Source organism: Pistacia vera, unplaced genomic scaffold, assembly GCF_008641045.1.
Source record: "Pistacia vera cultivar Batoury unplaced genomic scaffold, PisVer_v2 Contig1132, whole genome shotgun sequence".
NCBI classification, from domain to species: Eukaryota; Viridiplantae; Streptophyta; class Magnoliopsida; order Sapindales; family Anacardiaceae; genus Pistacia; species Pistacia vera.
In genome coordinates, this window is record NW_022195174.1 from 488,239 (window position 1) to 516,078 (window position 27,840).

General features: G+C 35.0%; 1 protein-coding gene across 3 annotated transcripts; it reads right to left on the bottom strand.

Moving 5' to 3' along the window:
• LOC116143033 (transcription termination factor MTERF5, chloroplastic-like) lies at positions 1-27,749 on the bottom strand. 3 transcript variants are annotated; one of them, XM_031428466.1, is made up of 5 exons: positions 27,634-27,735; positions 27,381-27,479; positions 27,001-27,056; positions 26,683-26,898; positions 1-1,461 (listed from the first exon to the last, which is right to left on the bottom strand). In XM_031428466.1, exons 2-5 carry the CDS (start codon positions 27,455-27,457, stop codon positions 353-355), a joined length of 1,458 nt encoding a protein of 485 aa, XP_031284326.1. In that variant the 5' UTR covers positions 27,458-27,479; positions 27,634-27,735; the 3' UTR covers positions 1-352. The 3 variants fall into 3 exon arrangements, with proteins under 3 accessions (XP_031284326.1, XP_031284317.1, XP_031284309.1); XM_031428457.1 differs by lacking the exon at positions 1-1,461 and adding an exon at positions 25,090-26,593 and having other exon boundaries at positions 27,381-27,472; positions 27,634-27,749; XM_031428449.1 differs by lacking the exon at positions 1-1,461 and adding an exon at positions 25,090-26,593 and having other exon boundaries at positions 27,634-27,749.
• Positions 27,750-27,840: the final 91 nt, after the last annotated feature.

A 27,840-nucleotide genomic window follows, 5' to 3' on the forward strand; every position in this document is an offset into this window, starting at 1 on the left:
TTCAAAGAACAAGTACTAGATTTACATTGAAGTAGCCAAACAATTTGCGACAAAAAAAATTGCATGATAAGGAAGAGAGGCTCATATAAACAACAATGATTGAATTCACTTCCGTGCTTCCTGGGTATACTAACTTGCAAGAAAGAGTAATGCAGAAGAGAAAACTTCTGCAAAGACAAGGATTATAGAGAAACAATTGATGAAAAGGACGGACCACACTGTGGACAACACTCGGAGATACCTTCAACAAACTTGTTAAAGTCAAGCCTGAAACCTGTACCATTGGGCTGCTCCATCTAAATGAGCACTCCATTGAGGAGCCATACTATCCAGTTCCTGACCAACGATCATATTACTTGCTCTCTGTATGACTTGAAAGCTCGTCAGCAAGCATATTCTTTCTCTTCATCTTCAAAACTTTCTCAAAGCCACAGTGTGATCGTACTAACATGCAGTCCAGCCCAATTGTTAGTCCTAAGTCCTTGACAAGTGCAAAACGTGGTCTGATTCTCTGTTCCAAACTGTAACTAAAATACTGAGGGAACTTAACTAGCTCAGATTTTGAATAACCCATGGTCAAAAAGAACTCCCATTTGGGTATCAAGCTCCCCGTCAAGCTAAGAGCATATAAATTAGGCAATCTTGACACCATGGTCCCAATATCTTCCACACTGAACCCCCTTTCATAGAAAAATTTGGTCACAGGCTTGAGATTGCCCTCAATACTAAGCCAAAGACTCGCTGGAAATCTGTGGACAACGATGGCAACATTAACCCCCAAACTTTTGAAGTACTCGGCTGTTGGCCGGAGATTGTCTTCCACACTGTAACTTACAGTTCTTGGATACCGAGTTAAGACCCTACCGATGCTATCACCTGATAAGCCCAACTCAAGAAGGAAATTAACAACTGCCTGAACCTTCTGCCTGCTGAGACTGAGGAGTCCTGGGCTGCGGAATATAACTTTTGCCCACTGTTTCTTGTCCACCCCCATATCTTCTAAGTATAACATGATGGGTATTATTTTACCAGATATACTACGTCCACATAAATGAGGCCTTTGGACAAGAATTTTAGGAATCTCTGATTTAGCTACCCCAAGATCAAGAAGAAACTCTACTAGAGGTTTGATTTTCCTCTCCGAGCTGTAGTTGGCAAAACTAGGATATTTGCGAGTAGCTAACTTGATCTGCTCAAGATCCATGCCAAGCTCTAAGAGGTAGCTAAGTTGAGGGCATGGATCTGCTGCTTGACTTGGGGCACTTACATGAGAGACTGCTTCTGGCTTTTTAGAGTCAAGGCTGGAATGGGATTGACAAACTGGTAAAGCTGGCTTTTCTTCTATAGGTGCTTTACTAAAGTTCTTCGCTAAATCTGCCATAAAGTTTCCATGCTCTTTAAGGAGTGATTGAAGATAAGGATTAAGGGTGTCTCTAATCTCAAGAGTTGTGAGCTCTCTTCCTGCAATAACAAGTAAAACTGATTAGCATGGGAACAAAGACATCTAGATAAAAGTACCAAAAAAGAAAAACTACATGTTGCAACCGGACCTATAAGATACCTAGATTTATTAGAAGAATGAAGCCTTGAGATAAGGTGGTCGATGAAATGATCTGATTTATTGACAGTTCGTGCAGCCACTGCTTTGCTCAGACCTTGCTGCATCAAGAACAAGGTTAACACAGACTTGGCTTCTTTTTTTTCAGCTGCTACTAGCGATGGAGGTTCTACTCTTGAATTGAATGATTCATTTGCACGAGAATCAGCTGTTCTTACATCAAAACATCATCATGTTAATACCACAAAGAGGAAAGAAACATGTTAATATCCGTAATTTAGCTTTTGTAAGGAGGTCGAAATACTACTAGAAAAACCGATTCCTTGGCAAGAGAACACTTCCTCAGGAGAAGTAAGTCGAGTCCTGCGAAAGAACAAAATAAAATTATCAATGCTCTATCCCTCATAGATACAGAACAGAAAATAAAGTCTATACAAGAAAAAAAGTATACGAGATTTCGATATTCTGTTCGACTAATCTTCTAAAATGAAACTCAAAATTGTGATAAGAAGAAATCACAAATTCACCACACACTCACAACATATAACATAGTAAATGCTTTTTCTCCTTAACTTTCCACTTCAAATCTCCTAAAATTTAACAATACGCCTTCATAGCAATAGTATGAAAATAAAAATTAATGCTTTTTGGATGCCAAAAAATAATAATAATAATAATAATTAATTGAAAAAAAAATACCTATTGATGTAGAAAGCTCCTCTCAAGAGAGATGAAAGGTCAGAAGAGCAGCTTCCAGAAAGGATCTTCATTGCCATCTTCAAGAACCCAAACCGAAACATAAATAAAAATCTTGTTACAGCTTCAGAATTAAAACTTGCAAACAAAAAACACATAAAGAACTCATTTTGATCCCAGTAATCTCCATTAAAACTAAATAAAAAAACAAACCCACATAGATGATAGTGAGTTGCAAAGGAAAAATGAATCGAACCCAATTTTTCTTGGCTCAAACAAAACTCCAAGCTACTGTGCATACAAATTTATAAGTAAAATACCAAAAAATGAAAGGAAAATAAGAATGCAAATCTTACTTACACAGGAACAAGTTGATTAGCTACTGGGTTCTGTAGTTCCTCTGCTTGTCAGTTCCTCCGAGTAAGTAGCGTCTCTCTCTCTCTCTCTCTCTTTATTTAAATTTTGTGTGTTTTGAAGAACAGCCACATTTTCGGGGGATATTATAAAATAACCACTGCAAAAAGATTTTGCTGTATATAACCCCAATTTTAGTGGATTGACAAAAATACCCTTTCTTAACTCTGTCTTCGCTGGCAAGAACGCCCGACAAACGACAATTTTTGATGATATGTCGATCACGACAAAATCAAATATATTTTAGATATATATTTATCAAAATTTGTTGGTTAATTAGATATATAAAATACTTTGAGAAAGTTTTAAAAACAAATAAAACAAAATGTTTTTGTAATTGTTATAGAGAAAGAAAAATTGCATGATACACCTAATTATATAAACTATAAGTATTATTTGTTTTAAAAAATCTTATGGTTACAATTGACGGGACATCTATTCAGTTATAGAGTCGAACTCTATAAACCAAATTTTAAGTTAATTCACAAGCAATATGAAATATGACAATGTTGATATGATTCCAAAGTCGCAAATTTTGGAATGGAAAATTTGTTTTGGATGAATCAAACTCAAAGTAATACAAAATTCGAATGATAACTTAACACTTACTAATTAAAATCTTTAACCCATCAATGTCAATTTTCAATACATATATAGCTCCCAAGTGTATAAAACATAGACATTACTCAAACAAGTTTGATGATTTCAGCTTTAATGTTTTATGTGATCGATTAATATTAAACGTTACCTTAGATTCTTAGAAATTATTAAATATCCATATATATATTTGAGGTTTTTAATAATATTTGGAAAAATGGAAGCAAATATGTGATTAGTTTAATGGATCGAATAATTTAGGAGAAGCAAATTTTTGATAACTTTATGGCAAATTTGATGAGTCTACAAACCTTAAACTAAGTTCAATAATCTCTATGAAGGGTTTTAATACTATTGCTTGTGCTAACGAGGGTGGAGTTCAATGATTGACACATCATTCACAGATGAAGGCACGGTTTTGCTTGAAGATTGAACATACTCTATACTAATTCCTGGCATACTCTGTTGTGTTGTGCTATGAACAAAGAATCCTAGTCGTCTTGATAACGATAGTGTGACAAAGAAACTATTAAGCAAGAGCACTACTGTTGTTATCATAGGTCTATCTACTGGATCTTCTTAAACACACAATAATCCAATATGAATTAATCCCGCCACCTCATATTGTGGAAAAGAATTGCCGAAAGTTTGATCCATCAGCTCTAATGGCGTTCCATCCCTCCAAAGTCTCCAGGCCTATGACGAACATCATTTGGTTAATTCTCATAACAAATGCAGCTCGTATAGTATGCAAGATATATAAAATTAAAATTGAGTTGGAGTTTACATAGCTCAAGAGGTACTCCCCATTATCTTACTGATAAAAACTATTGCTCTTTTTGCCACTTATGATCTCAAGTACTAAAACTCCGAAATTGTACACATCAGACTTAACCAAAAATTGTCCGTACTCTAGAGACATATAACCACCAGAATCTAGCACTATTAGTATTGTAATCTAATATCCAAACAGTTCATAAGAATAATGGGAAGGTTTGTTTTAAATCTTACTATGTGCCAACAATTTTGCTTGTAGTTACTTGACTTTGATCCGCCCCACAAATCCCTGCCACGCCAAAATCTGCTATCTTTGGATTCATGTTCTCGTCCAATAGGATATTATTAGCTTTGAGATCACGATATATAATTCTAAGCCTATAATCTTCGTGAAGATACATAAGCCCTCGACCAATCCCTCCTATTATTTTGCATCACATTGGTCAATCCAATTGTCTTTGTTTTTCAGGATCTGTACATGCATATATCCATCAAAATAATGTATGACTTAAATTTTGAGGTGATACATTAAATTACTTATTTATAATGTTCTAAATGAAGAATCAAACAAAAAATGAAGTAGTTAAGGCTTTTGTTAGGCACAAATTCATAGACAAGTATTTTCTGCCCTTTTTCTACACAAAATCCCAATAACCTCACCAAATTTCTGTGTTGAAGCTTGGCAACCAATACAACTTCATTCCTAAATTCTTCTACACCTTGACATAAGCTTCTTGATAGCCTCTTAATAGCTACTTCCTGGCCGTTATGAAGTGTACCATGAAGATATATAATAAGATCATAATCATTATGAAGCGATGCTAACTAGTTCAATCGGTTGAATCTCTTAGGATAAAATCTCGCTCATTCTAGTTTAAAGAAAAATAAAAAGGGAAATTTCCTTACCTTATACACACTGCCAAATCCGCCCTCACCAAACTTGTTTCCATCAGAGAAATTGTTTGTGGCAGCTTCAATGGTATTCAAGTCTAATTGTAAAGATTCCACTACTGAAATTTCATCTCCAACTGGAGTACATTGTATTAATTTAGTTTTAGTTGGAATATGATAAAATAAAATTAAGCTTATCAGTTGTGTTGTGTATATATTACCATTTCCTTCTTTTACAGCTTTGTACTTTCTTCTTTCTTTCCAACTTAGGAGACACTAGCATGAAGTGGATAAAATTATTATGAAAGACAAGTATCGTAGGAACTGTAATTGTGATAACTTTCTCTGAGGAGATCTTCCCATTTCTTGCATATATATAAAAGAATTTGTTCAATTAATCATTTGCATGTCGTGTTATTTATTTGCAATCTTGACTTGACTCAAAAAAGATTCTGTTTACAGTCCAATTCATAATTTTCTATTCCGAAAAGTATATCATTCGTCTACACGATAATGACATGTAAATATACAGTAATGTAGTATAAGTGATATACTAATATCACCAAGCCCAATACATTGCATATTTAAACTAAAATTTTGAAGTTTCAATATTTGAACTAGTAATAGAACAATTCTTGTACACATCCAATGTATATATACAGTAATGTAGTATAAGTGATATACTAATATCACCAAGCCCAATACATTGCATATTTAAACTAAAATTTTGAAGTTTCAATATTTGAACTAGTAATAGAACAATTCTTGTACACATCCAATGTATATATACAGTAATGTAGTATAAGTGTTGAAAAAATAGCCAATAACACATAATAAAGAAAACAAAAAAGTAAAGAGAACACACAATTTACTCTAGTTTATTCCAATTAAGGAAGTATGTCTAACATTCAAATAGAAAATTTAATTGAATATCAGAAATCTACAGCAAATACAAAGTAAACCGATGATAGTTCACTCTCACTCTTTATTCTTTTACATCCTCTAAGTTTCTCACTATTACAAAATGCATATAATAGAAAACTCTAACCCTATTTGGGCTTACCCGAATCTAACCCGATTGAGGCTCAAATATTAATAAATTAATTCTAAATCCAATGAGTCAATGGGTCCCTAAATGAGTCACCGTAAGCTGATAATCCATGGCTAAAAGAAGTATAAACCAATATCCAATAGTCAGAGTTTCATCTGATTTCAAATCCTACTGAGTGATTCGTTAAAGATTAGAAATTGTCTGAACAAAGAAGAAGATGTTTCTTTTGTAACGTTCATATCAGGAAAGGATCTTTAAACATACCTTTTGGAATAATTAGTGGGGGAGAAGGAAGCGACAGCGGCGGCTGAGAAGGAAGAGCTGGTAACGTGGGAACAAGAATGGCGTTATAGAAAGGATCCAAATCCCAGATATACATACAGCTAGGTCTCATAATAAGGCAGCCAGGTTCTTATTGTAGTGACTCTCATAGAAACCCGCAGATTGACCAAGACAATCCTCACAATCACTATGTGAAATATCTGGAGTATACTGCATGAGTGCATAAATCTTCACAAAGCTTGTCACACTTTCCTCCCCAATTGCAAACTTGTAGAATTATTAGCCCCAGCTGCAGCTTCTCTCAACAACCAGTTCATTTAACTCTCCCAACTCTGATCAAACTGTGTCATGATTATGGTAATATTATTCTCATAACTGCCTCCAGCCATAGGATCTGCAGCCCTTTTGCCAAAAAAGGAGCAGTTTGAATAGCGCACAATGCATTGAGGACTCCCTCCCCATGCCACTGATTCTTTCTGGTTCAAATATGTATTCACAATATCTTTAGCTGCAAAACTTACACAACTAGCACACTGTTCTACAGAAGAATCTCCTCTACAATTCACAAGAGCATAAACTTTGTCCGGCTCTTTGCCAATACTTGAAGTATAAAAAAAAAAAAAAAAAAAACCATCATGAAAAGTGACATTAGAAGCAAGAGATGAGAGAATCAGGTTCCTGTTCTTCTCATAGGTACTATTATTTGTGAAATTCCATGTGTCATAACTATAGTTCCTTTAGATACACCAACGTTTATAAGCAAAATAGAAACCAAACAATGCAAAGATATGAAACCCATCTGCATTTTCATAACTTTGTGGAAGATGAACCATAACACACAATTTATTAATGTGAAATATATAATATTTTCCTTGAGCAACTCATGACTTCCTTGCACAAATGTGAATACATTATGGATGTGGGTCAAGCTATGTACTATGTTTTAGCTGTTTTTTAAGGATCTTTGTTTTTCTCATTGGACCTATAGTGGAGCATGATTCACCTAATCTTCTGAAAATAGTGAAGTATTCTAAATTCTAATTAAACAAACTGATTATGATGGTAATAATAAAAGTGCAAGGCAATGGCATATATGCTTTTCTAAAGACTTGCTTTAATATAAAATTATCATGATGGGATTTGTTTATGTGTCAACATCTTGCGTTCGCCAACCCAATGATTAAAAATTTCTTTAATAACTCTTTCATAAACATACGTCCAACACCTATGACATACAAAAATTGCACATATATTATTATATAAGGTTTTGCTAGAGATAAATTTGTTATATATATATATAGAGAGAGAGAGTAAAACCTCTATATATTGATACTCTATGTAGGCATAAAAAAATCTATGTAGTCATAAAAAATAAGAATAAACTTCACATTGTAATAAATTATAATTTTTCTAATTCTTGCCTTAAGGAAAGTTACATCTATATCATAATAATTATCTATATATTACAAAAAAAATATATTTTATATTACCTTAAAGATTTAAGATTAAATAAAATATTTATCTAAAGTTGTTTGAGACAATGATTTATATTTTAGAGTTGTTACCATGTATTTTAACTTGCAAGTACATAATAATTCGTTAGCATAGACACTTTCTTGCTGAAGCTAAAATATTTTTAACTTCTCAAGTATATTTAGAGCTTCATGGCATGAAATTTTTTGTATTTCCATACTATCATCCTCAAGATTATTTCCTTTCTCTTCTTGTCTAATTGCAACAATAATTTCTTCTTTAATTAAAGCATACATGATTTTTTGCTTATTTGGATGATCGAGGAAAAAATTAATATCTATTTGATTAGTGTAGTGAAGTTGTTGAATCTGATCACTCAATTTTGCAACGGCTTTTTATTTTCCTCATCAACTTTATTTATATTGGACATATAGGATGTTAGGGGTCTAAATGTAAAGATCTAAAGGTTTGTAGAAAATGGTGCATTTTTGTATAACTAAAAACTATCAAAACAGACCACTTGTAACATATTTAGTTAGAGAAGAAATTCCAGAATCTTTTACTCATTTCGTTCATCTCTTTCTTTGCACCTTTGCTTTGTACTTTGCTGATTTTATCTCTTATACTTAGTAAATTTTTCATGGCATTAGAGCCAAAGACAAACGTCAATGGCAAATCCACATCCTGAGATCATGAATTTTAGTTCAAAAACTAAAATTGAGCAGACTGGTAATGAAAATGTAAGAAATCTAGCTGTTCAATTTTCTCTACCAAATCTTTCTGTCACATTAGGGGAAAGGAATTACAACTATTGGCGTTCACAAATTCTTCCCATCCTAGCTTCTCATGAGCTTGATGGATTTGTTATAGGTGAGAATCCTTGTCCTCCTATGTTTCAAATTGAAAAATCATCAAATTGTGAGATAAGAATCAAGAAACCAAACCCTAGTTATTTTAGCTGGAAAAGAACAGATCAATTTCTAGTAAGTTGGTTGATTTCATCCACATCAGAACCTATGTTTAGACACGTAACGAAGTGTAATAGTGCCTACAAAATTTGAAATACTTTATAGCTATACTTTCAACCTTTTTCAAAGGCTAGGACACTGCATTTGCATAATCTATTACAGAGTACTAAGAAGGAATCTTTAAGCGTAAATGAGTATATTTTGAAGATGAAAGAGTATGGTGATGAGTTAATTTTGAGTGGACTTTAAATTGGAGAGGAAGAACTACTCTTGTATATTCTAAATGGTTTAGGACCAGAATTTGATGCTACGGTGGCAAATCTAATAGTTAATAGCAATGAAGCTACTCTTCAAGAAGCTCAAATACTGCTACACAAACATGAGATGAGACTGGAAAAACAGAACAATGCTCTGCCTAGTTTCCATGAGCATATGGCTTCAGCATTCCTTGTTTCTAAGCAAGGTTCTACCGAGTCCAATGCCTCAGCTTCAAGCTGTTAGAGTAGGTGTCCTAGAGCTAATCAATTATTATCGAATTGACTCTTTGTAATAATGTACATTGATCAATAAAAGACATTTTTATTCTATATCATGTAAATCATATCTATATGTATTGATATATGTCTTTAGAATGGTAGAACCATGACTAGGGTATCAAGTGTTTCAAATCTTGATAGTGAGAACCCTATGAGCACATATGGTGGCCATTCTAGAAACATCCATAGCCCCAGTATTATTCTGACCAAGGGTACAGATAATACGGTAAGGCTATCATTATGTTGAACGACCCTATCGAAAGACAGTGACTGATCTCACTTGTCAAGGTTGTTTGCTGACAACCTAGTGCAACACATGGGTGCTTGCTATAGATAAGTTCACTAGACTGACCCACCAAAGGATTCCATATAGATGATACCCCAGCGTTTATGGAATAAATTCTCTAACGAATGGTAATGCATGTGATCTTTAGACTTGAGATCACCAGAACACCTTGTGCACCGATTGATATAGTTTGACACTAGCCTAATATAGTTCTATTCAGAGCTGTCAATCTGATGGTGATTGGCTGCATCAAGGAGTGTATCAAGACCATGGTGGATCGATAGAGGATTCATCACTCCTAGATACGAGAGAAGTTATCTCATGGCGCAATTCAATAATGGTAATGACACTAAAACTGTGGCTACGGTGGGATTAAGTTGTTGCTCAATCTAAGTTATTACTCCGATCATTGGTCTAGTAACTGAATACATACATATTGAGAGTAATAGAGGTTGACACTATTTCTGTACCTCGGTCTCAATGAGATAACAGATGATGAAATGATTTTATTGTACGGTAACCATATTGTTGACAGGTAGCTGTTTTGCTGAATTTGAATCTATCGGGTGGCCATGATGCCTTGTTAGGGGTCAATCTTAGTCTGTGTGTAGTGAGACAATTGATTGATGTTAATCGCGATATTACACATTACCAATATGATGTGGAGCCTACGGGTCACACACTTAGAAGATAATTTAAGAATCAGTTTGTACAAGGGGTGTTTTCGTCTTTTTGAGTAAAAGGGTATTTTGGTAATCTCACTGTGCAATTAAATTTACTGAGGTTGTTGCTTATATTTAATTTGATATTAAAATTAAATAAGTGAGATTATATTTAAATATATGTACACATATATTTAAATGGATTATTATTATTAATTAAATGTTAATGTATTTCTATAAATACATTAATTGAGTTTAATTGAAAATAATAATTATAATTATAATTAATCATGATTGGGAGTGTTTGGATATAGGGGTTGTTTGGGTTGAAGCCTAATGCATCAAAGAATTGAAAAAAAATGCAAAAATTTTAGGAAACAATGATAAAATAATTGTACAAGAGGAAAAAAAATATTATAGTTCTAATTTAAAGTCGTTAGTTTGACTTTCTCCACTTTCTCCATTCAAGAAACTAGATGGACATAGTGTTTGGATCAAACTATCCTCTAACATAGTGCTTCAAACGGTGTCCATTGACTGTAAACGTCTCACCTATCTTTCCAAGCGGATCTCAATTGCTCCAAAAGGTGTTACTTGAATTACCTCATATGGACCCGTCCATCTTGACTTCAGCTTTCCCGGGAAAAGATGAAGACGACTATTGTAAAGAAGAGCTTGTTGTCCTAGCTCAAACTCCTTTTTCACAATGTGTCTATCATGCCATTAATTTCTTTGTCTTCTCCTTGTACAGACTAGCACTCTTATATGCCCACTGATAAAATTCATTGAGCTCACTCACCTACAAAAGACGTTTAGCACTCAATTAATCATTTGCATGTTTCTCTGAGGAGATCTTCCCATTTCCTGCATATATAAAAGAATTAGGATGCATTAATTTTTTTTTCCAAAGTCGCTCTAATTTGGAATGCATGTTTAAATTTAACATACATCATTTCATTTTTTATCACATGATAAATATTTAAATATGATTTTGATAACTTGCTTTAAATATAAAATCTGTGTGATGTGATTTCTTTACCTTGACATCATGTATATCAAGTTTTGCACCTTAATTAGTCCCCTGAGGTCCTGAAGTTAAGGGTCAGGTAAGTCTCTAATGGCTATCCCTTATTAGTAGTTGTGGGAATTCAAACTCAGGACCTCTTAAGTAATAAACCTAAGAGTCTCAAGCAAACCGTCAAGTTACCTAGAGGTAGTTTGTATACCAGGTTACCAACCCATTAATTAAAGAATACACCATAAAAGAGAAAGTCTAGGTGGACAAATGTGTCCTATGAAATTAAACATATTATTTTTCTCGAACCTTGTTAAGTTGTTACAAATTCATAGGGTGGAAACACCTTTTCACATAATACGTACTCTGATACTAGTTGTTATAACTTATAAATAGCCAGATAAATGTTCATAATATTAACCTTACCGTCAAAAAAAGAACAAGAACTAACTTATAAGAAAGAGTAATGCACAAGAGAAAACTTCTGTAAAGACAAGGATTATAGAGAAATAATTGATAAATAGGACTTACCACACTATGGACGACACTTGAAGATAACTCCAACAAACTTGTTAAAGTAAAGTCTGAAAATTGTAACATTGGGATGCTCCATTGAAATGAGCACTCCACTGAGAAGACATACAATCCAGTTCCTAACCAACGATCATACTATTTGCTCTCTGTTTGACTTGAAACCTTGTCACAAGGATGTTCTTCCTATTCATCTTCAAAACTTTCTCAAAGTCAGTGTGATCCTACTAACATACGGTCCGACCCAATTTTCACTCCTAACTCCTTGACGAGTGCAAAACGTGGTTTGATTCTCTGTTCCAAACTGTAACTAAAATAGTGAGGGAACTTAACCAGCACTAACTTTGAATAACCCATGGTAAAAAAGAACTCCCATTTTGGTATTAAGCTTTTCGTCAAGCTATAAGAATATACAAATGAAAATGTTGACACCATGGACCTTACTTCTTCCACATTGAATCCCTTTTCATAGAAAAAATTGTTCAAAGGCTTGAGATAGTCTTCCACACTGCAAGTTACAATTCTTGGGAATCGAGTTAAGACCTATGCTATCACCTGATAAGCCCAACTCATGAAGGAAATTAATAATTGCCTGAACCTTCTGCCTGCTACGACTGAGGAGTTCTAGGCAGCTAAATATAACTTTTGCCTACTATCTCTTGTTAACACCCATGTCTTATAAGGATAACATGATAGGCATCACAGATATACTATGTCTGCATAAATGAGGCCTTCGAACAAGAATCTTAGGAATCTCTGATTTAGCTACCCCAATATCAAGAAGAAACTCTTCTAGAGATTTGATTTTCCTCTCCAAGATGTAGTTGGCAAAACTAGGATATCTGCGTGTAGCTATTGATCTGCTCGATGCCTCGATCGAGATCCATGCCAAGCTCTAAGAGGTAGGTAAGTTGAGAGCATAGATCTGCTGTTGGACTTGGGGCACTAACATGAGAGACTGCTTCTGGCTTCTTGGAGTCAAGGCTAGAATGGGATCAACAAACTGGCAAAGCTGGCTTTTCTTTGAAAGTTGCAGTAGGAAAGTTCTTCACTAAATTTAGCATAAAGTTTCTATGCTGTTCAACGAGTGCTTGAAGATAAGGATTAAGGGTGTCCCTTATCTCAAGAGTTGTGAGCTCTCTTCCTATAATAACTACTAAAACTTATTAGCATTGAAACAAAGATACCGAGATATAAGTGCCAAAAAAGAAAAACTACATGTTGCAAACGCACCTACAAGATACCGAAATTTATGAGCAGAATGAAGCCTTGAGATAAGGTGGTTGATGAAATGATTTGATTTATTGAGTTTTCGTGTAGGAACTGCCTTGCTTAGACCTTGTTGCATCAAGAAAAAGGTTAAAAGAGACTTGACTTCCTTTTTTTTGACTGCTAACAGCGTTGGAGGTATTAGAGAAGTCTTCTAATTCCTTCTCATAAATTGTTGTAACTGCTTCTGTTTGTTTAATTTCTGAATTTGTATTTTAAGTTACAACTGTACACTTATCTTTAAGGATACGTTTCGAATCTATTACAATCTTTTGTATTTATATCTGCTACTTTAATGAGAAGCCGTGTGGCATATTTCCTCTCCTATGTTCTTCTGTTTCTCTCATTAATTATACGGTATTAGAGCATTTAATTGTTGCTGCTCTCTTCTCCAGCCACCAGTACCATGACAACAACCAATAATTCCAACTCTCCACCTGTTATTCAAAACACAAATGAACCAAATACATCTCTCATCTCCATCAATATCTCTACCCAAGACCCACTCAAACTCACCACAACCAATTACATCTCCTGGAAACTTCAATTCCACACTCTCTTTGTCGGCTATGACCTCTTAGGATATATAGATGGATCCAAACCTTGTCTACCCTCCACTACCACTCAAAACAACACCACTGTACCAAATCCTGCTCACAATACCTGGATTAGACAAGACTAACTGATCCTTAATGCTTTAGTTGGATCTCTTTCTCCCATAATTATCCCATTCATTGCTAGAGCCAAAACATCAGAAGAAGCTTGGTTGATCCTGGCAAACACATATGCCAAGCCATCTCGAGGGCGCATCAAGCAGGTAAATAATCAACTTAAAAATCTAACCCAGGGGTCTCAAACTGTTACAAAGTTTCTTCAATTGGTGAAGTGTCGAGCTGATAAACTTGCTATTCTTGGGGCACCAATGGATGAAGATGACCTCACAAACAAAATTATTGATGGTCTTGGGGATGATTATAAAGAGCTTATACGTGCAGTTCAAGCCTACAATACCATGATCATGTTTGATGAGCTCCACGAAAAGCTTCTAAATTTTGAAGCGTCTCTTCAAGGTGCAAAATATGAACCCTCTCATTTTCCAGCCTCAGCAAATCCTGCAAATCGAAACACTAATAGTCGGCGTCCCTCTTTCAACTCTGGTAACACCAACAATAATTGGCGTCCATCAACACACTCTGGTAACAATAGTACAGGTTGGTGTCCCTCACCCAATACCAATAATTGCTCCCCTGCGTTTCCTAACACTGTACAAAACTTGTCTCGCAGCCAACGACCTCCTTCTCAACCTTATCTTGGTTATTGCCAGATATGTCGAATGCAGAGGCACACTGCCAAGAGATGTCCCTCTTTTCTCTTGGTGCCAAATCAACCAAGTACAACTCCAGTTGCATCAGTGAACAACATTATGACACCATGGCAAACTCGAGCTCATTTTGCAGCCAACACTACTCCCACCACTCTACAATGCCTACTGGAAAGTGGTGCTTCTCATCATGTCACTACCGACCTAAGTAATCTATCTATCCACACACCTTACAATGGTTCAGATGACATTATGATTGGCGATGGATCGAGTCTTCCTATAACTCACACGGTTCTACATCTTTTACCAGTCATAACACATCATTTAAATTAGACAATGTTTTGTGTGTCCTTGGCATGAAAAAGAATATAATTTCCATTTCTCAATTTTGTACATCAAACATGTCTCTATTGAATTCTTACCATCCTCTTTTCATGTGAAGGAACTTCGCACGGGAGCAATCCTTTTGAAGGGTCATAAGAAGGATAGGGTGTATGAATGGCCGGTTTCCTCTTCCCCAACATCTCCATTAGTAGCCTTTTCTAGTGTCAAAACTTCTTCATGTGAGTGGCATCATAGGTTAAGCCATCCTGCATTTCCTATTTTAAAACATATTGTTTCGCATTATCAGTTAGATTTGTCTTCCTCTCTGATCTTTGATTTTTTGTGTAATGTTTTTCACTATAATAAAAGCCATAAATTACCTTTCTCTACATCTACTGTTGTCTCCTCTCAACCACTTGAAATTATCTTCTCTGATGTGTGGACTTCCCTTGTTATCTCCCATGATGGTCTTAAATATTATGTCATATTTGTTGATCACTTCACTAAATACATTTGGTTTTATCCCCTTCAACAGAAATATGAAGTTAAAGACGTGTTTATCAGATTTAAAGCCATTGTGGAAACACACTTTCAAAATAAAATTCATACACTTTACTCCAATAATGGTGGTGAATACTTGGCTCTTCGACCTTTTCTTTCTACCCATGGGATCACTCACCTTACTACTCCACCACACACTCTTGAACACAATGGGTACTCTGAAAGACATCATCGTCACATTGTCAAAACAGGTCTCACTCTCCTTTCTCATGCATCACTTCCTTTAACATTTTGGACTCATGCCTTTGCCACTACTGTTTACCTAATAAATCGTATGCCCACTCCCACACTAAATCTATCATCTCCCTATGAAAACATTTCTAGCTCTCTACCAAACTACTCTAAACTTAGGATTTTCGGCTGTTTGTGCTACCCATGGCTACATCCTTATTCATCTCACAAACTTCAGTCTCGTTTCAAGCCTTGTATTTTTCTAGGTTGTTCTCTTACTCAAAGTGCTTATCTGTGCTATCATCCTCCCACATCTAGAATGTATGTCTCTAGTCATGTCAAATTTGTTGAGTCTGTCTTCCCCTCTCTTACTTTATCCATGCAATCTGCTCGTCCACAACTCGACACTGTCTCCACATGGATTCCTCCCATCATCACAGTTCCAACCAACCAAGCTTCCACCGGTACATTCAACACACCATCTGCAGTTCAACCTCAAGGACAACCCTCATGTGATGCTTCATTCCCTACTACTAGCACAACCCCACACATACCGCATGAGTCTCCTAACCAACCAACTATCTCTATGCCTTCACCTGAAATCCAACCAACCACCTCTATGCTTTCACCCGACACCTAACCAAACACATTTATCCCTGTTCATAACACAACTTCACAGCCACCACCCATACATTCAATGACCACTAGAGCTAAAAACAACATTCGAAAACCAATCCAGAAACTTAATCTCTCCACACAACTCTCTCACTCTTGTGATGTAGAACTAACCATTGTGACCCAAGCCCTCAAAGATCCAAAATGGCGTCAAGCCATGTTTGAATAATATGATGCTCTTATTTGAAATGGGACATGGGAGCTTGTCCCATCAGATTCTAGTCACAATATAGTTGGATGTAAGTGGATTTTTCAAACTAAACGTCACTCTGGATGTTCTACTGACAGGCACAAAGCATGCTTGGTTGCGAAAGGCTTTCATCAACGACCAGGAATTGACTATCATGACACTTTTAGTCCTGTGGTGAAGCCTACTACAATCTATTTAGTTCTTAGCCTTGTTGTGAGTCGTGGTTGGTCTCTACGACAACTAGATGTAAATAATGCCTTTTTGCAAGGTCATTTCTCTGACGATGTTTATATATCCCAACCTCCAAGTTTTTTTGATTTAGATAATCCAACTCATGTTTGCAAGCTTCGGAAAGCAATTTATGGGTTTAAACAAGCTCCACAAGCATGGTACCATGAGCTTTGCAAATTTCTTGTTGCTTCGGGTTTTCACAATTCTCATGTTGATACATCTCTTTTTGTTCTAAACACTGGTGGTAACCTTCTCCATCTTCTGGTTTATGTGGATGACATTATTCTTACTGGTAATGATGATGCTATGGTTCACAAGTTTAAGCAACTTCTTTCTCACCAATTTTCTCTAAAAGATCTGGGTTACTTATCATATTTTCTTGGTGTGGAAGTTATTCCAAATGATCACGGGATATTGCTCTCTCAAAGACGTTACATTGTTGATCTTCTTACTCGTACAAAAATGATGGATGCTAAACTAGTACATACTCCATTACCTACCAGTCATCCCATTACATTGCACTCAGGTTCTCTTCTCAAGGATCCCACAGAGTATAGAACAATTGTTGGCAGCTTACAGTATTTACTGATCACACAGCCAAACATTGCCTTTACTGTTAACAAGCTTTCTCAATACATGCATCAGCCAACTATAGAACATTGGATTCTTGTGAAACGTCTCTTGCGTTATCTGTGTGATTCCTCTAGTGATACTATTCAGCTTTACCATGATTCACCACTCTCTTTACATGCTTTTGTTGATGTAGACCCGCTTTCTCTACATGCCTTTTCTGATTCTGACTAGGCTGGCAACAAGGATGATTTCACATCTACTAGTGCCTATGTTGTTTACATTGGTCGTAATCCTATTTCATGGAGTTCCAAGAAGCAAAGAACAGTAGCTAGATCCCCTGCGGAGGCTGAATATAGGTCAGTAGTTGCCACAGATGCAGAGCTTAACTGGATAAGTTCTCTCTTGACAGAACTTGGTGTTGTTCTTCTTCAATCCCCTGTGATTTATTGTGAAAATATCGGGGCAACCAACTTGTGCTCAAATCTAGTTTTTCACTCCAGGATGAAGCATGTTGCCATTGATTTTCATTTTATTCGTGAGCAAGTTCAAAATGGCACTTTACTTGTTTCTCATGTTTCAAGTGATGATCAGCTTGCTGATGCCCTTACAAAACCTCTTCCCAGGTCTCGGTTTCTTTCACTTAAATCCAAGATTGGTCTCGTCACACGACCCCAATCTTGAGGGGGCATATTAGAGAAGTCTTCCTTTTCCTTCTCATAAATTGTTGTAACTGCTTCTGTTTTTTAAATTTTTTAATTTGTATTTTAAGTTACAACTGTACACTTGTCTTTAGGGATACGTTTCCAATCTGTTACAATCTTTTGTATTTATATCTGCTACTTTAATAAGAAGCCGTGTGGCATATTTTCTCTCCTCTGTTCCTCTGTTTCTCTCATTAATTATAGGAGGATCTACTCTTGAGTTGAATGATACATTTGCGTGAGAATCAGGTGCTCTTACATCAAAACACCATGAAGTTACTACCACAAAGAGGAAAGAAGCATGTTAATATCCGTAATTTAGCTTTTGTAAGAAGGTTGAAATACTACCAGAAAAACCAGTTTCTCGGCAAGAGAAGACTTCATCAGGAGAAGTAAGTCGAGTCCTACAGAAGAACAAAATGAAATCATCAATGCTCTATCCCTAATAGACACAGAAGAAAAAATAAAGTCTTTACAAGAAAAAAAGTATACGAGATTTCGATATTCTCCACATGAAAATGAAACTCACAACAAATAACAGAGTAAATGCTTTCTCTCTTTAACATGCAATCTAATACTCCTTCATAGCAACAGTATGAAAATAAAAATTAATGCTTTTTGGAAGCAAAAAAATAATAATTAATTGATTAAAAAAATACCTAGTGACGTAGAAAGCTCCTCTAAAGAGAGATGAAAGGTCAGAAGAGCAGCTTCAAGAAAGGGTCTTCATTGCCATCTTCAAGAACCCCAAACTGAAACCTAAATTAAAAACCTAGTCACAGCTTCAAAATTAAAACTTGTAAACAAAAAGCACATAAAGAACTCATTTTTATCACAGTAATCTCCATTAAATATAAATAAAAAACAAACCCACATAGATGAATGTGAGTTGTAAAGGAAAAATGAATCAAACCCAATTTTTCTTGGCTTGAGTTAAGGATAAACTAGCAATGTCATTAACTGCTGGTTCCATAGCTCTCTGCTTATCAGTTCCTCTCGGAATATCTGTTTTCTATTTTGTTTTTCTATTTATTATTATATATAATCATACTCGCTATCTTAATTTTTAAAATGTAACAAATTTATTCATAAAATCACTTAATTTAATTTAATTTTCCTTAATACAAATGATAATGACAAAAATAGCTAGAACTGGCTAGACTATTAAGTCTAACATGTTTTAATTAGACTTTTAAATCATACAGTTAAAAGCTAGATTAGCGAGTTTTGTATAATCTAGTATAGTCTAATTTTATATATTATTAAAGATAATAATTGATAAGTTATTGGATTTTATGACTAAATTTGTCTTTTAAATAAATTAGTACATTTAAAAAAAATGTGATTATTGAGTTAGTTATACTCTCTCTCTCTCTCTCTCTATATATATATATAAAGATATATATATATTATTTTCGGTGTTTTAAAGAATTAACACATTTACAGAGGACATTCTAAAAATAACCACATAAAAAAAAAAAAAAAAAAACTACTGTCACGGGCAGAGTAAGAGCGTTCGGTAATGTTCAATAGTTCATTTATAAATATATCGTCATTATATCAATCACGATGAAATCATTTTTTATTTTAGAAATATATACATCAAAATGTGTCATGTTGATTAGATTTGTTTAAAATAATATATATAAACTGAAAGGAGTTTTTTAATTTTTTTCATTTTTGGTAACTATACATCCTTTCAATATTATAGAGAAATGAAAATTGCTTGATACACCTTATAGAAAATAATAAACAGTATATATAAGTCCAATTTCTTTTCCAAATAAAAATTAAGTTATTAAATCCTTCTAATTTCTATCAAAGTACGATTTTATCTCAAAAGCCCTCTTCTTACGTTTAGAATGCGAATAGGGTTTTTCAAATAATTTTTTTTTTTTTTTTTTTATAAAACTTAATGACAAAATTTTCCCAGTTTGCTTAGGTATAAAACCCTTACATTTGAAAGAAAGAAGGAAACAAAGGTTCTTTGGCAAACCCTTACAATTTCTCAGATGTCACTTTGGTGAAGTGGTGAGACCGTCGAGTTCAAGAGATGATATGGTGAGACTTTCTTATGTAAGTTTTTCTCGTGCCAAGTTGGTAACCATTTTTAGTATCTTCATCTTCAAAACTTTCTCAAAGTCAGTCTGACAGAGATAGCATCTTGTTGAACAGCATTTTCACTTCTGACTCCTTTACAAGCACATATCTTGGCTTTATTCTCTGCTCGAAACTGTAACCAAAATATGTAGGAAACTTAACCAGCTCAGATTTTTCATATCCCGTGGTCAAAAAGAACTCCCATTTTGGTATCAAGTTCTCTGTCAAGCTATGAGAAGATAGAGCTGCATATCTCGAAATCATGGTCCGAACTTCTTCCACGCTATACCCCTTTGCCAAGAAGAATTCAGTAACAGGCTTTAGATTGCCTTCAATACTATGACCAAGAGTCCGTGGTGATTTTTGAAGAAGCATGGAGACGTCAACCCCTAATGAACGGAAGTACTCAACAGTTGCTTGTAGATTCTCCTCCACGCTGCAACTGACAATCTTTGGCCATCGAGTCAAGAGTTTACCTATGCTCTTGGATGATAGGCCCAACTCATAAAGGAATTCAACGATTGCCTGAACCTTCTGCCTGCTATAAGTGAGGAGTCCCAGGAAGCGGTATATAACTTCCGCCCACTGGTCCTTGTCTACACCCATATCTTCTAAGTATAACATGATGGGCATTATTTTACCAGATATACTAAGTCCGCATAAATCAGGAGCTTGGACAAGAATTTTAGGAATGTCTGATTTAGCTACCCCAAGATCAAGAAGAAACTCAACTAGTGGTTTGATTTTCCTCTCCAAGCTGTAGTTGGCAAAACTAGGATATCTGCGCGTAGCAAACTTGATCTGCTCAAGATCCATGCCAAGCTCTAAGAGGTAGAGGAATTGAGGGCATGAATCACAAACTGCACCAATCTCAACCATTCGAGAGACAGCTTTTGGCTACTTCTTGGTGGGAAAAGTAAGAATTAGAAACAAAAATACTTAGAAAACAATAGCCAAAAATAACCAGGACATATTGCAATCGAACCTACAAGATACTGAGATTTATGAACAAAATGAAGCCTTGAGAGAAGGTGATCAATGAGAAGATCTGATTTAATGATAGTTTTTGCAGCAACTGCTTAGACCTTGTTTGTTCAAGAACAAGAATAACACAGATTTGGCTTCTTCTTTTTCAGCTGCTAACAGCGTTGGAGGCACTACTATGGATTTGAACGATCCATTTCCAGAAGAAAAAGCTGCTTTTATATCACAACATGGTATTAATACTAAAAAGAGTACAAGAACATGTAAATACAGATAAGTTTAGCTTCTATATGAATGTTATACTACTAGAAGAACGGCATGCTTACCAAGCTTCGCTTGGCAAAAGAAGAGTTTCTCAGGAAAAGTAATTCGACTCTTACAGAAGAATAAAAGGAAGTCAATGCTCGATTTAAGAAAAATAAAACAGGAGAAATATCGGTGTTAAAAAAAGGGGTGATTTTACCATGTAATAGCAGAGAATAGGAAATTTCCTTTTTGACCAAATAACTTAAGCAAGAGCTTAAATGAAGATTCTTTGTGGTTTAATTTAGCAATAACAATGCTAAATTGTATTGAGTTCCCTTTTCAATAACATAAACCAATATTCCCACCACTCAAACATAACTAACAACAAGAATCGATTCACCACACGACACAAATCATCATACTGTAACCTGGATTAATCGATTTTAGATTGTGCAAAATCATCAAATTTGTACAAGAACAAATAATTTTTTATACAAATATCATTTTAGTAACATGCATTGCATTGCTCATAAACGTTACCGTTATCAATTCTCACATTCCTAAATAGTAGTATCACGCTTCAACCACATTAAAAAGTCAACCTTTACATTCTTAATTCAGCAATAACCTTTTGAAAAAACACAAACCAATATAAATTTCTCCTTCCCAGTTAACATTCAAAAGGAAAAACATAAAGAACTCATTTTGATCAAAGGAATGTCCATGAAATTTAAAGAAAAAACAAATCCAGATAAAAATAGCAGTAGTGAATAAAGTTAACTGAAAGGAACTGAAAATATTTAGCTCAACTCAACTTCAAGCCAATTTGCATACAGATTTATATTTTAAATATTAATAAAAAAATTTGAAGATCTTACCAGCACGGAGCAATGTGGAGTATAATCTTCACCTGCGAAGCCCTTCACTTCACTCTTTCTCAGTTCTCTCACTTCGTGAGGATTGAGGAACTTTAGCAAATGTTCGGTGGTACTATTATATTTTATTTCTAGGATTGATACTGAAATGATCGAAAGTTCCGGAGGACTTTATTGTACCGTACTTTTTGTGGGATGTTTTTGGTCTTTGCTATGAGCCTGTGACTATCGATAAAACATCCAAAACACCCGGTTACTATCACCTCCTTTTAAGATTTGTTTAGATCGGTAAGATTATATGTATAATCTCTTCTCACAAACTTTCTCTCATAATTCTAATATGATTACTTGTAAATGATCCGTCGTAATTTATTAGATAAGATTCTTTGCGAACTAACCAATTACGAACTATTACGTTGAGGTTGTAATAAAAAGTTTATGAAAAGAGGTTGTGAGTGTAGCTTTTTTCTTGTTTAGATATCGATGACGTCTCTAACATAAGGGAATTTAATTATAGAGTGTGCTTAATGTAAAAGTACTAAATTTTGGTTAATTTGTAATTGGAGTATATGTTGGTCACTCCATTTGTTTCTAATTGCGTCAGTTGCCGCAGCTGTTTCTTACCACCAAACGTTAGTGAAAAACTTCTCCTATCCTAAAAAACTCTACATGATTACATTAAGTAGGAGATGAGAATCAATCTAACGTACTCTTTGACGATCATCAAACTACAAGAAACAATAACCACTCATCCCCTTATAGTTTATTGTGAAACTCTAATTTTACCCATCAAACATCAATTTAGCTTAATCAGTTAATTGCATAACGCATAAAGGCGTAGATCCTAACTAGGGGTGGAAAAAAAAAAAAAATGGGACAAAAACCGGTCCGAAAATTTGGTTTTTTTGGGTTTCAATTTGCCATATTTTGTAAACTGACGATTCAGTTCAGTTTCAGTTTTTTGAAAAAACCAAAACAGTTAACTGAAACTGAATTTGTAAACTGATTTAATGAATACAAAAAATAATATTATGTTTATCAATTTTAAAAAAATTTTGCAGTACTCAATACTTCAGTAAGTCTAAAGGTAAAAGCTAAAAGGTATTTTTGCACATTTTTCACAAAATGTATTTTGTGCCGCCGACCAATTCCACACTTTAGCTCACTGCCAGTTGCCGCTATCGTCGCCTATCTTTCCAGTCAGTCAATCACCGTCGCCCATCTCAATTCATTGATTGAAAGTGCGTGTTTTGTGTTTCTGTTTGGTTCTCGAGAATCTTTTGAAATTTGTGTAGTGGTTAAGTTTGTGAAGCTCCGTGGCGTGGTGAAGGTGAGGATTTATATATGATTATGTGGATATGTTTATTTGAAGAAACTATTGAAAATATGTGTTAGTTTCATTTGGATTTGTTATGTTATTGAGCTGGTGAAGTCGCTTGGTCAAGCTGTTGTGATTGACATGTGAATCAGTGTTCACTTTCGTTGTTTATGCCTTTGTTTTCGAAAGATTTTGATGATACTATTGAGTAAAATGAATTTTAGGCTCAATTGAAAATTTTCATCTCAGTTCACTACGTCCTGCGATACTGCCAACTGTCACCGTCATCTGTCCACTTCCCAGTCACTTGACAACACAATTGAATAAACCATATGACTTTAATTCAAATTAAAAAATGGGCCAAGGTGGAGGGATGGATGTAATTGGGCTAAAATGGTCCAGACTCATTTGAATAAACCTGTCTAAAAAAAGGGGGTCAAATAGAGGGTTTGATTGAATTGGACTGATTTGATCCGGCCTATTTGTGTAAACCGGTTAACCGAATCGAATTTTTGATCTGATTAGCAACCGGTTTACAAAGAAAACCAAACCGGTTTCGATTCAATTTTTTTTAAAAACTGAAAACCGGTTTGATTCAATTTTAGGGTAAACCGGTTCGGTTAACCGGTTTTTTCCACCCCTAATACTAACTAGTAAGGGTTCAGATTGAAAATTTTATAAAGAATTGGGGGTTCTTAGAATTTTCCCATTTTTGATCACACAAATCGCATTATATTAATTACCGGAATTTTAAATCTCTCGAAGACTCAGACCCAACAAAAAGCTCTCTGCTTTGTTCTTCATTCAAATCGCACTGTTGTTTCTGTATATGCATTAACAATTTTGTCTATTTATAGCTCAACTTCAGATAAATTTTATTGTAAAGTATCCAAGCAGGAGGTCATGTGTTGAATTATCCACATTTGTTTTTAGGTATGGTTTAATTTTTGTGTTAATAAACAGTACTCCATTTACAATCCAATCTCACAAACGTTTTCTCACAATCCAAATGTTGTTATTGAACACTTAATTGTTAGCTAAAGATTTAGTGATTAGTAACTAATATAATATCAACCCAAGAGATTCTTGTAAAATTTTGGATAATTATTAGCTATGTTTGTTTGTGCTTTTGTCTTTGAATTTTCCGGTTTTTTATCTTGTAAAATATAAAATCATCTTTCGTTTAGCGGTTTTTTCTCTTATAGTGAATTAAGAAAAAAAAAAAATGAATTTTATGCATTACACTTGAATAGGCAAAAATATTGGAAAAATCTAAGCATCCATTGACCTCAATACTACGACAAAGACTCACTGGAAATCTGGGAAGAAAGATGGCAACATTCACCCCCAACTGTTTGAAGTACTAGGGCTGTCAGCTGGAGATTGTCTTCCACACTGCAACTTACATTTATTGGGAAGTGAGTTAAGACCTTACCTACGCTATCACCTGATATGCAAAATCATTACTGGAGAAAGCAAACATTAAACAAGACATGTCAACTCGATTCTGTATCAGCTAGCTTGCTTCCAATCACAAAGTGTTTTTTCTTGATATAATATTCCTAACCTGTGCTGTTTAAATGTAGTGATGCTCCAAGTTTTAATGTAAGTCTACATTCTCATTATCTCAAAACATGCAGTTTGTGATATAAAATATCAAACTTGCAGTGTTGAATGTAATATTTTTAACGACAGTACTTATAATATAAAACGTCACGCTTGTAATTCAGTAAAAGCTTAAATTCAAATATAGCCAAGTTTCATAACCAACAAACAATCACTTGTTGAGCAAGCAGAGAACCATTTTGTCAGATAAATGTTCAGAATATTAACCTTATCTTCAAAAATAGAACAAGTACTAGAGCCATTACATCTAAGATTTATATTGAAGTAGAAAAACAATTTGCAACAAAAAAATTTGCATAAGGAAGAGAGGCTCATCTAAACAACAATGACCGAATTCACTTCCATGCGTCATTGGAATACTGACTTGCAAGAAAGAGTAATGCAGAAGAGAAAACTTCTGTAAAGACAAGGATTATAGAGAAACAATTGATGAAAAGGACTAACCACGCTGTGGACGACACTCGAAGATACCTCCAACAAACTTGTTAAAGTCAAGCCTGAAAATTGTACCACTGGGATTCTCCATCAAAATGAGCACTTCACTGAGAAGCCATACAATCCAGTTCCTGACCAAAGATCATATTACTTGCTCTCTGTATGACTTGAAACCTTGTCAACAGGTATGTTCTTCCTGTTCATCTTCAAAACTTTCTCAAAGTCACATTGTGGTTGTGTTAACATGAAGTTCAGCCCGATTTTCAGTCCTAACTCCTTGACAAGTGCAAAACGTGGTCTGATTCTCTGTTCCAAACTGTAACCAAAATAATGAGGAAACTTAACCAGCTCAGATTTTGAATAACCCATGGTTAAAAAGAACTCCCATTTCGGTATCAAGCTCTCCGTCAAGCTGAGACCATATAAATTAGGAAATCTCAACACCATGTAACTCACTTCTTCCACACTGAATCCCCTTTCATAGAAAAATTTGGTCACAAGCTTGAGATGGCCCTCAATACTACAACAAAAAATCTCTGGAAATTTGTGGACAACGATGGCAACATTAACCCCCAACCGTTTGAAGTACTCAGCTGTCGGCCGGAGATTGTCTTCCACACTGTAACATACAATTCTTGGGAACCGAGTTAAGACCTTACCTATGCTATCACCTGATAAGCCCAACTCATGAAGGAAATTAACAATTGCCTGAACCTTCTGCTTGCTGTGACTGAGGAGTCCTGGGCTGCGGAATATAACTTTTGCCCACTGTTTCTTGTCCACACCCATATCTTCTAAGTATAACATCATGGGTATTATTTTACCAGATATACTATGTCCACATAAATGAGGCCTTTGGACAAGAATTTTAGGAATCTCTGATTTAGCTACCCCAAGATCAAGAAGAAACTCTACTAGAGGTTTGATTTTCCTCTCCAAGCTGTAGTTGGCAAAACTAGGATATTTGCGTGTAGCTAACTTGATCTGCTCAAGATCCATGCCAAGCTCTAAGAGGTAGCTGTGTTGAGGGCATGGATCTGCTGCTGGACTTGGGGCACTTACATGAGAGACTGCTTTTGGCTTCTTGGTGTCAAGGCTGGAATGGGATCGACAAACTGGCAATGCTGGCTTTCCTTTGATAGGTGCGTTACGAAAGTTCTTCACTAAATCTACCATAAAGTTTCCATGCTCTTCAAGGAGTGATTGAAGATAAGGATTTAGGGTGTCCCTAATCTCAAGAGTTGTGAGCTCTCTTCCTGCAATAACAAGTAAAACTGATTAGCATGGGAACAAAGACATCGAGATAAAAGTACCAAAAAAGAAAAACTACATGTTGCAACCAGACCTACAAGATACCGAGATTTATGAGCAGAATGAAGCCTTGAGATAAGGTGGTCGATGAAATGATCTGATTTATTGATGGTTCGTGCGGCAGCTGCCTTGCTCAGACCTTGTTGCATCAAGAACAAGCTTAACAGAGACTTGGCTTCTTTTTTCTCAGCTGATAAAAGCTTTGAAGGATCTACTCTTGAGTTGAACGATTCATGTACACAAGAATCAGCTGTTCTTACATCAAAACACCATCATGTTAATACCACAAATAGGAAAGAAACATGTTAATATCCGTAATTAATTAGCTTTTGTAAGAAGGATGAAATACTACTAGAAAAACCGATTCCTCTGCAAGAGAAGACTTCCTCAGGAGAAGTAAATCGAGTCCTGCAGAAGAACAAAATGAAATCATCAATGCTCTATCCCTCATAGATACAGAACATAAGATAAAGTCTATACAAGAAAAATAGTATACGAGAAATCAATATTCTGTTTGACTAATCTTCTAAAATGAAACTCAAAATTGTAATTAGCAGAAATCACAAATTCACCACACATTCACAACATATAACAGAGTAAATGCTTTTTCCCCTTAACTTTCCACTTCAAATCTCCTAAAATTTAACAATACGCCTTCATAGCAATAGTATGAAAATAAAAATTAATGCTTTTTGGAAGCAAAAAAATAATAATAATTGATTAAAAAAATACCTAGTGACGTAGAAAGCTCCTCTAAAGAGAGATGAAAGGTCAGAAGAGCAGCTTCCAGAAAGGGTCTTCATTGCCATCTTCGAGAACCCAAACTGAAACCTAAAATAAAAACCTTGTTGCAGATTCAAAATTAAAACTTTTAATCAAAAAACACATAAAGAACTCTTTTTTATCACAGTAATCTCCATTAAAACTAAATAAGAAACAAACCCACATAGATGAATGTGAGTTGTGATGGAAAAATGAAACAAACCCAATTTTTCTTGGCTCGAGTTAAGGATAAATTAGCAATGTCATTAACCGCTGGTTGCCTGGTTCCGTAGCTCTCTGCTTACCAGTTCCTCTGAGAAGTAACTGTTTTTTTTTTTTTTTTGGGTTATATTATTATGTATAATCATACTTATTAATTTAACCTAATTTTCCTTAATAAAAATGACAAGGACGAAAATAGAGTAGGCAA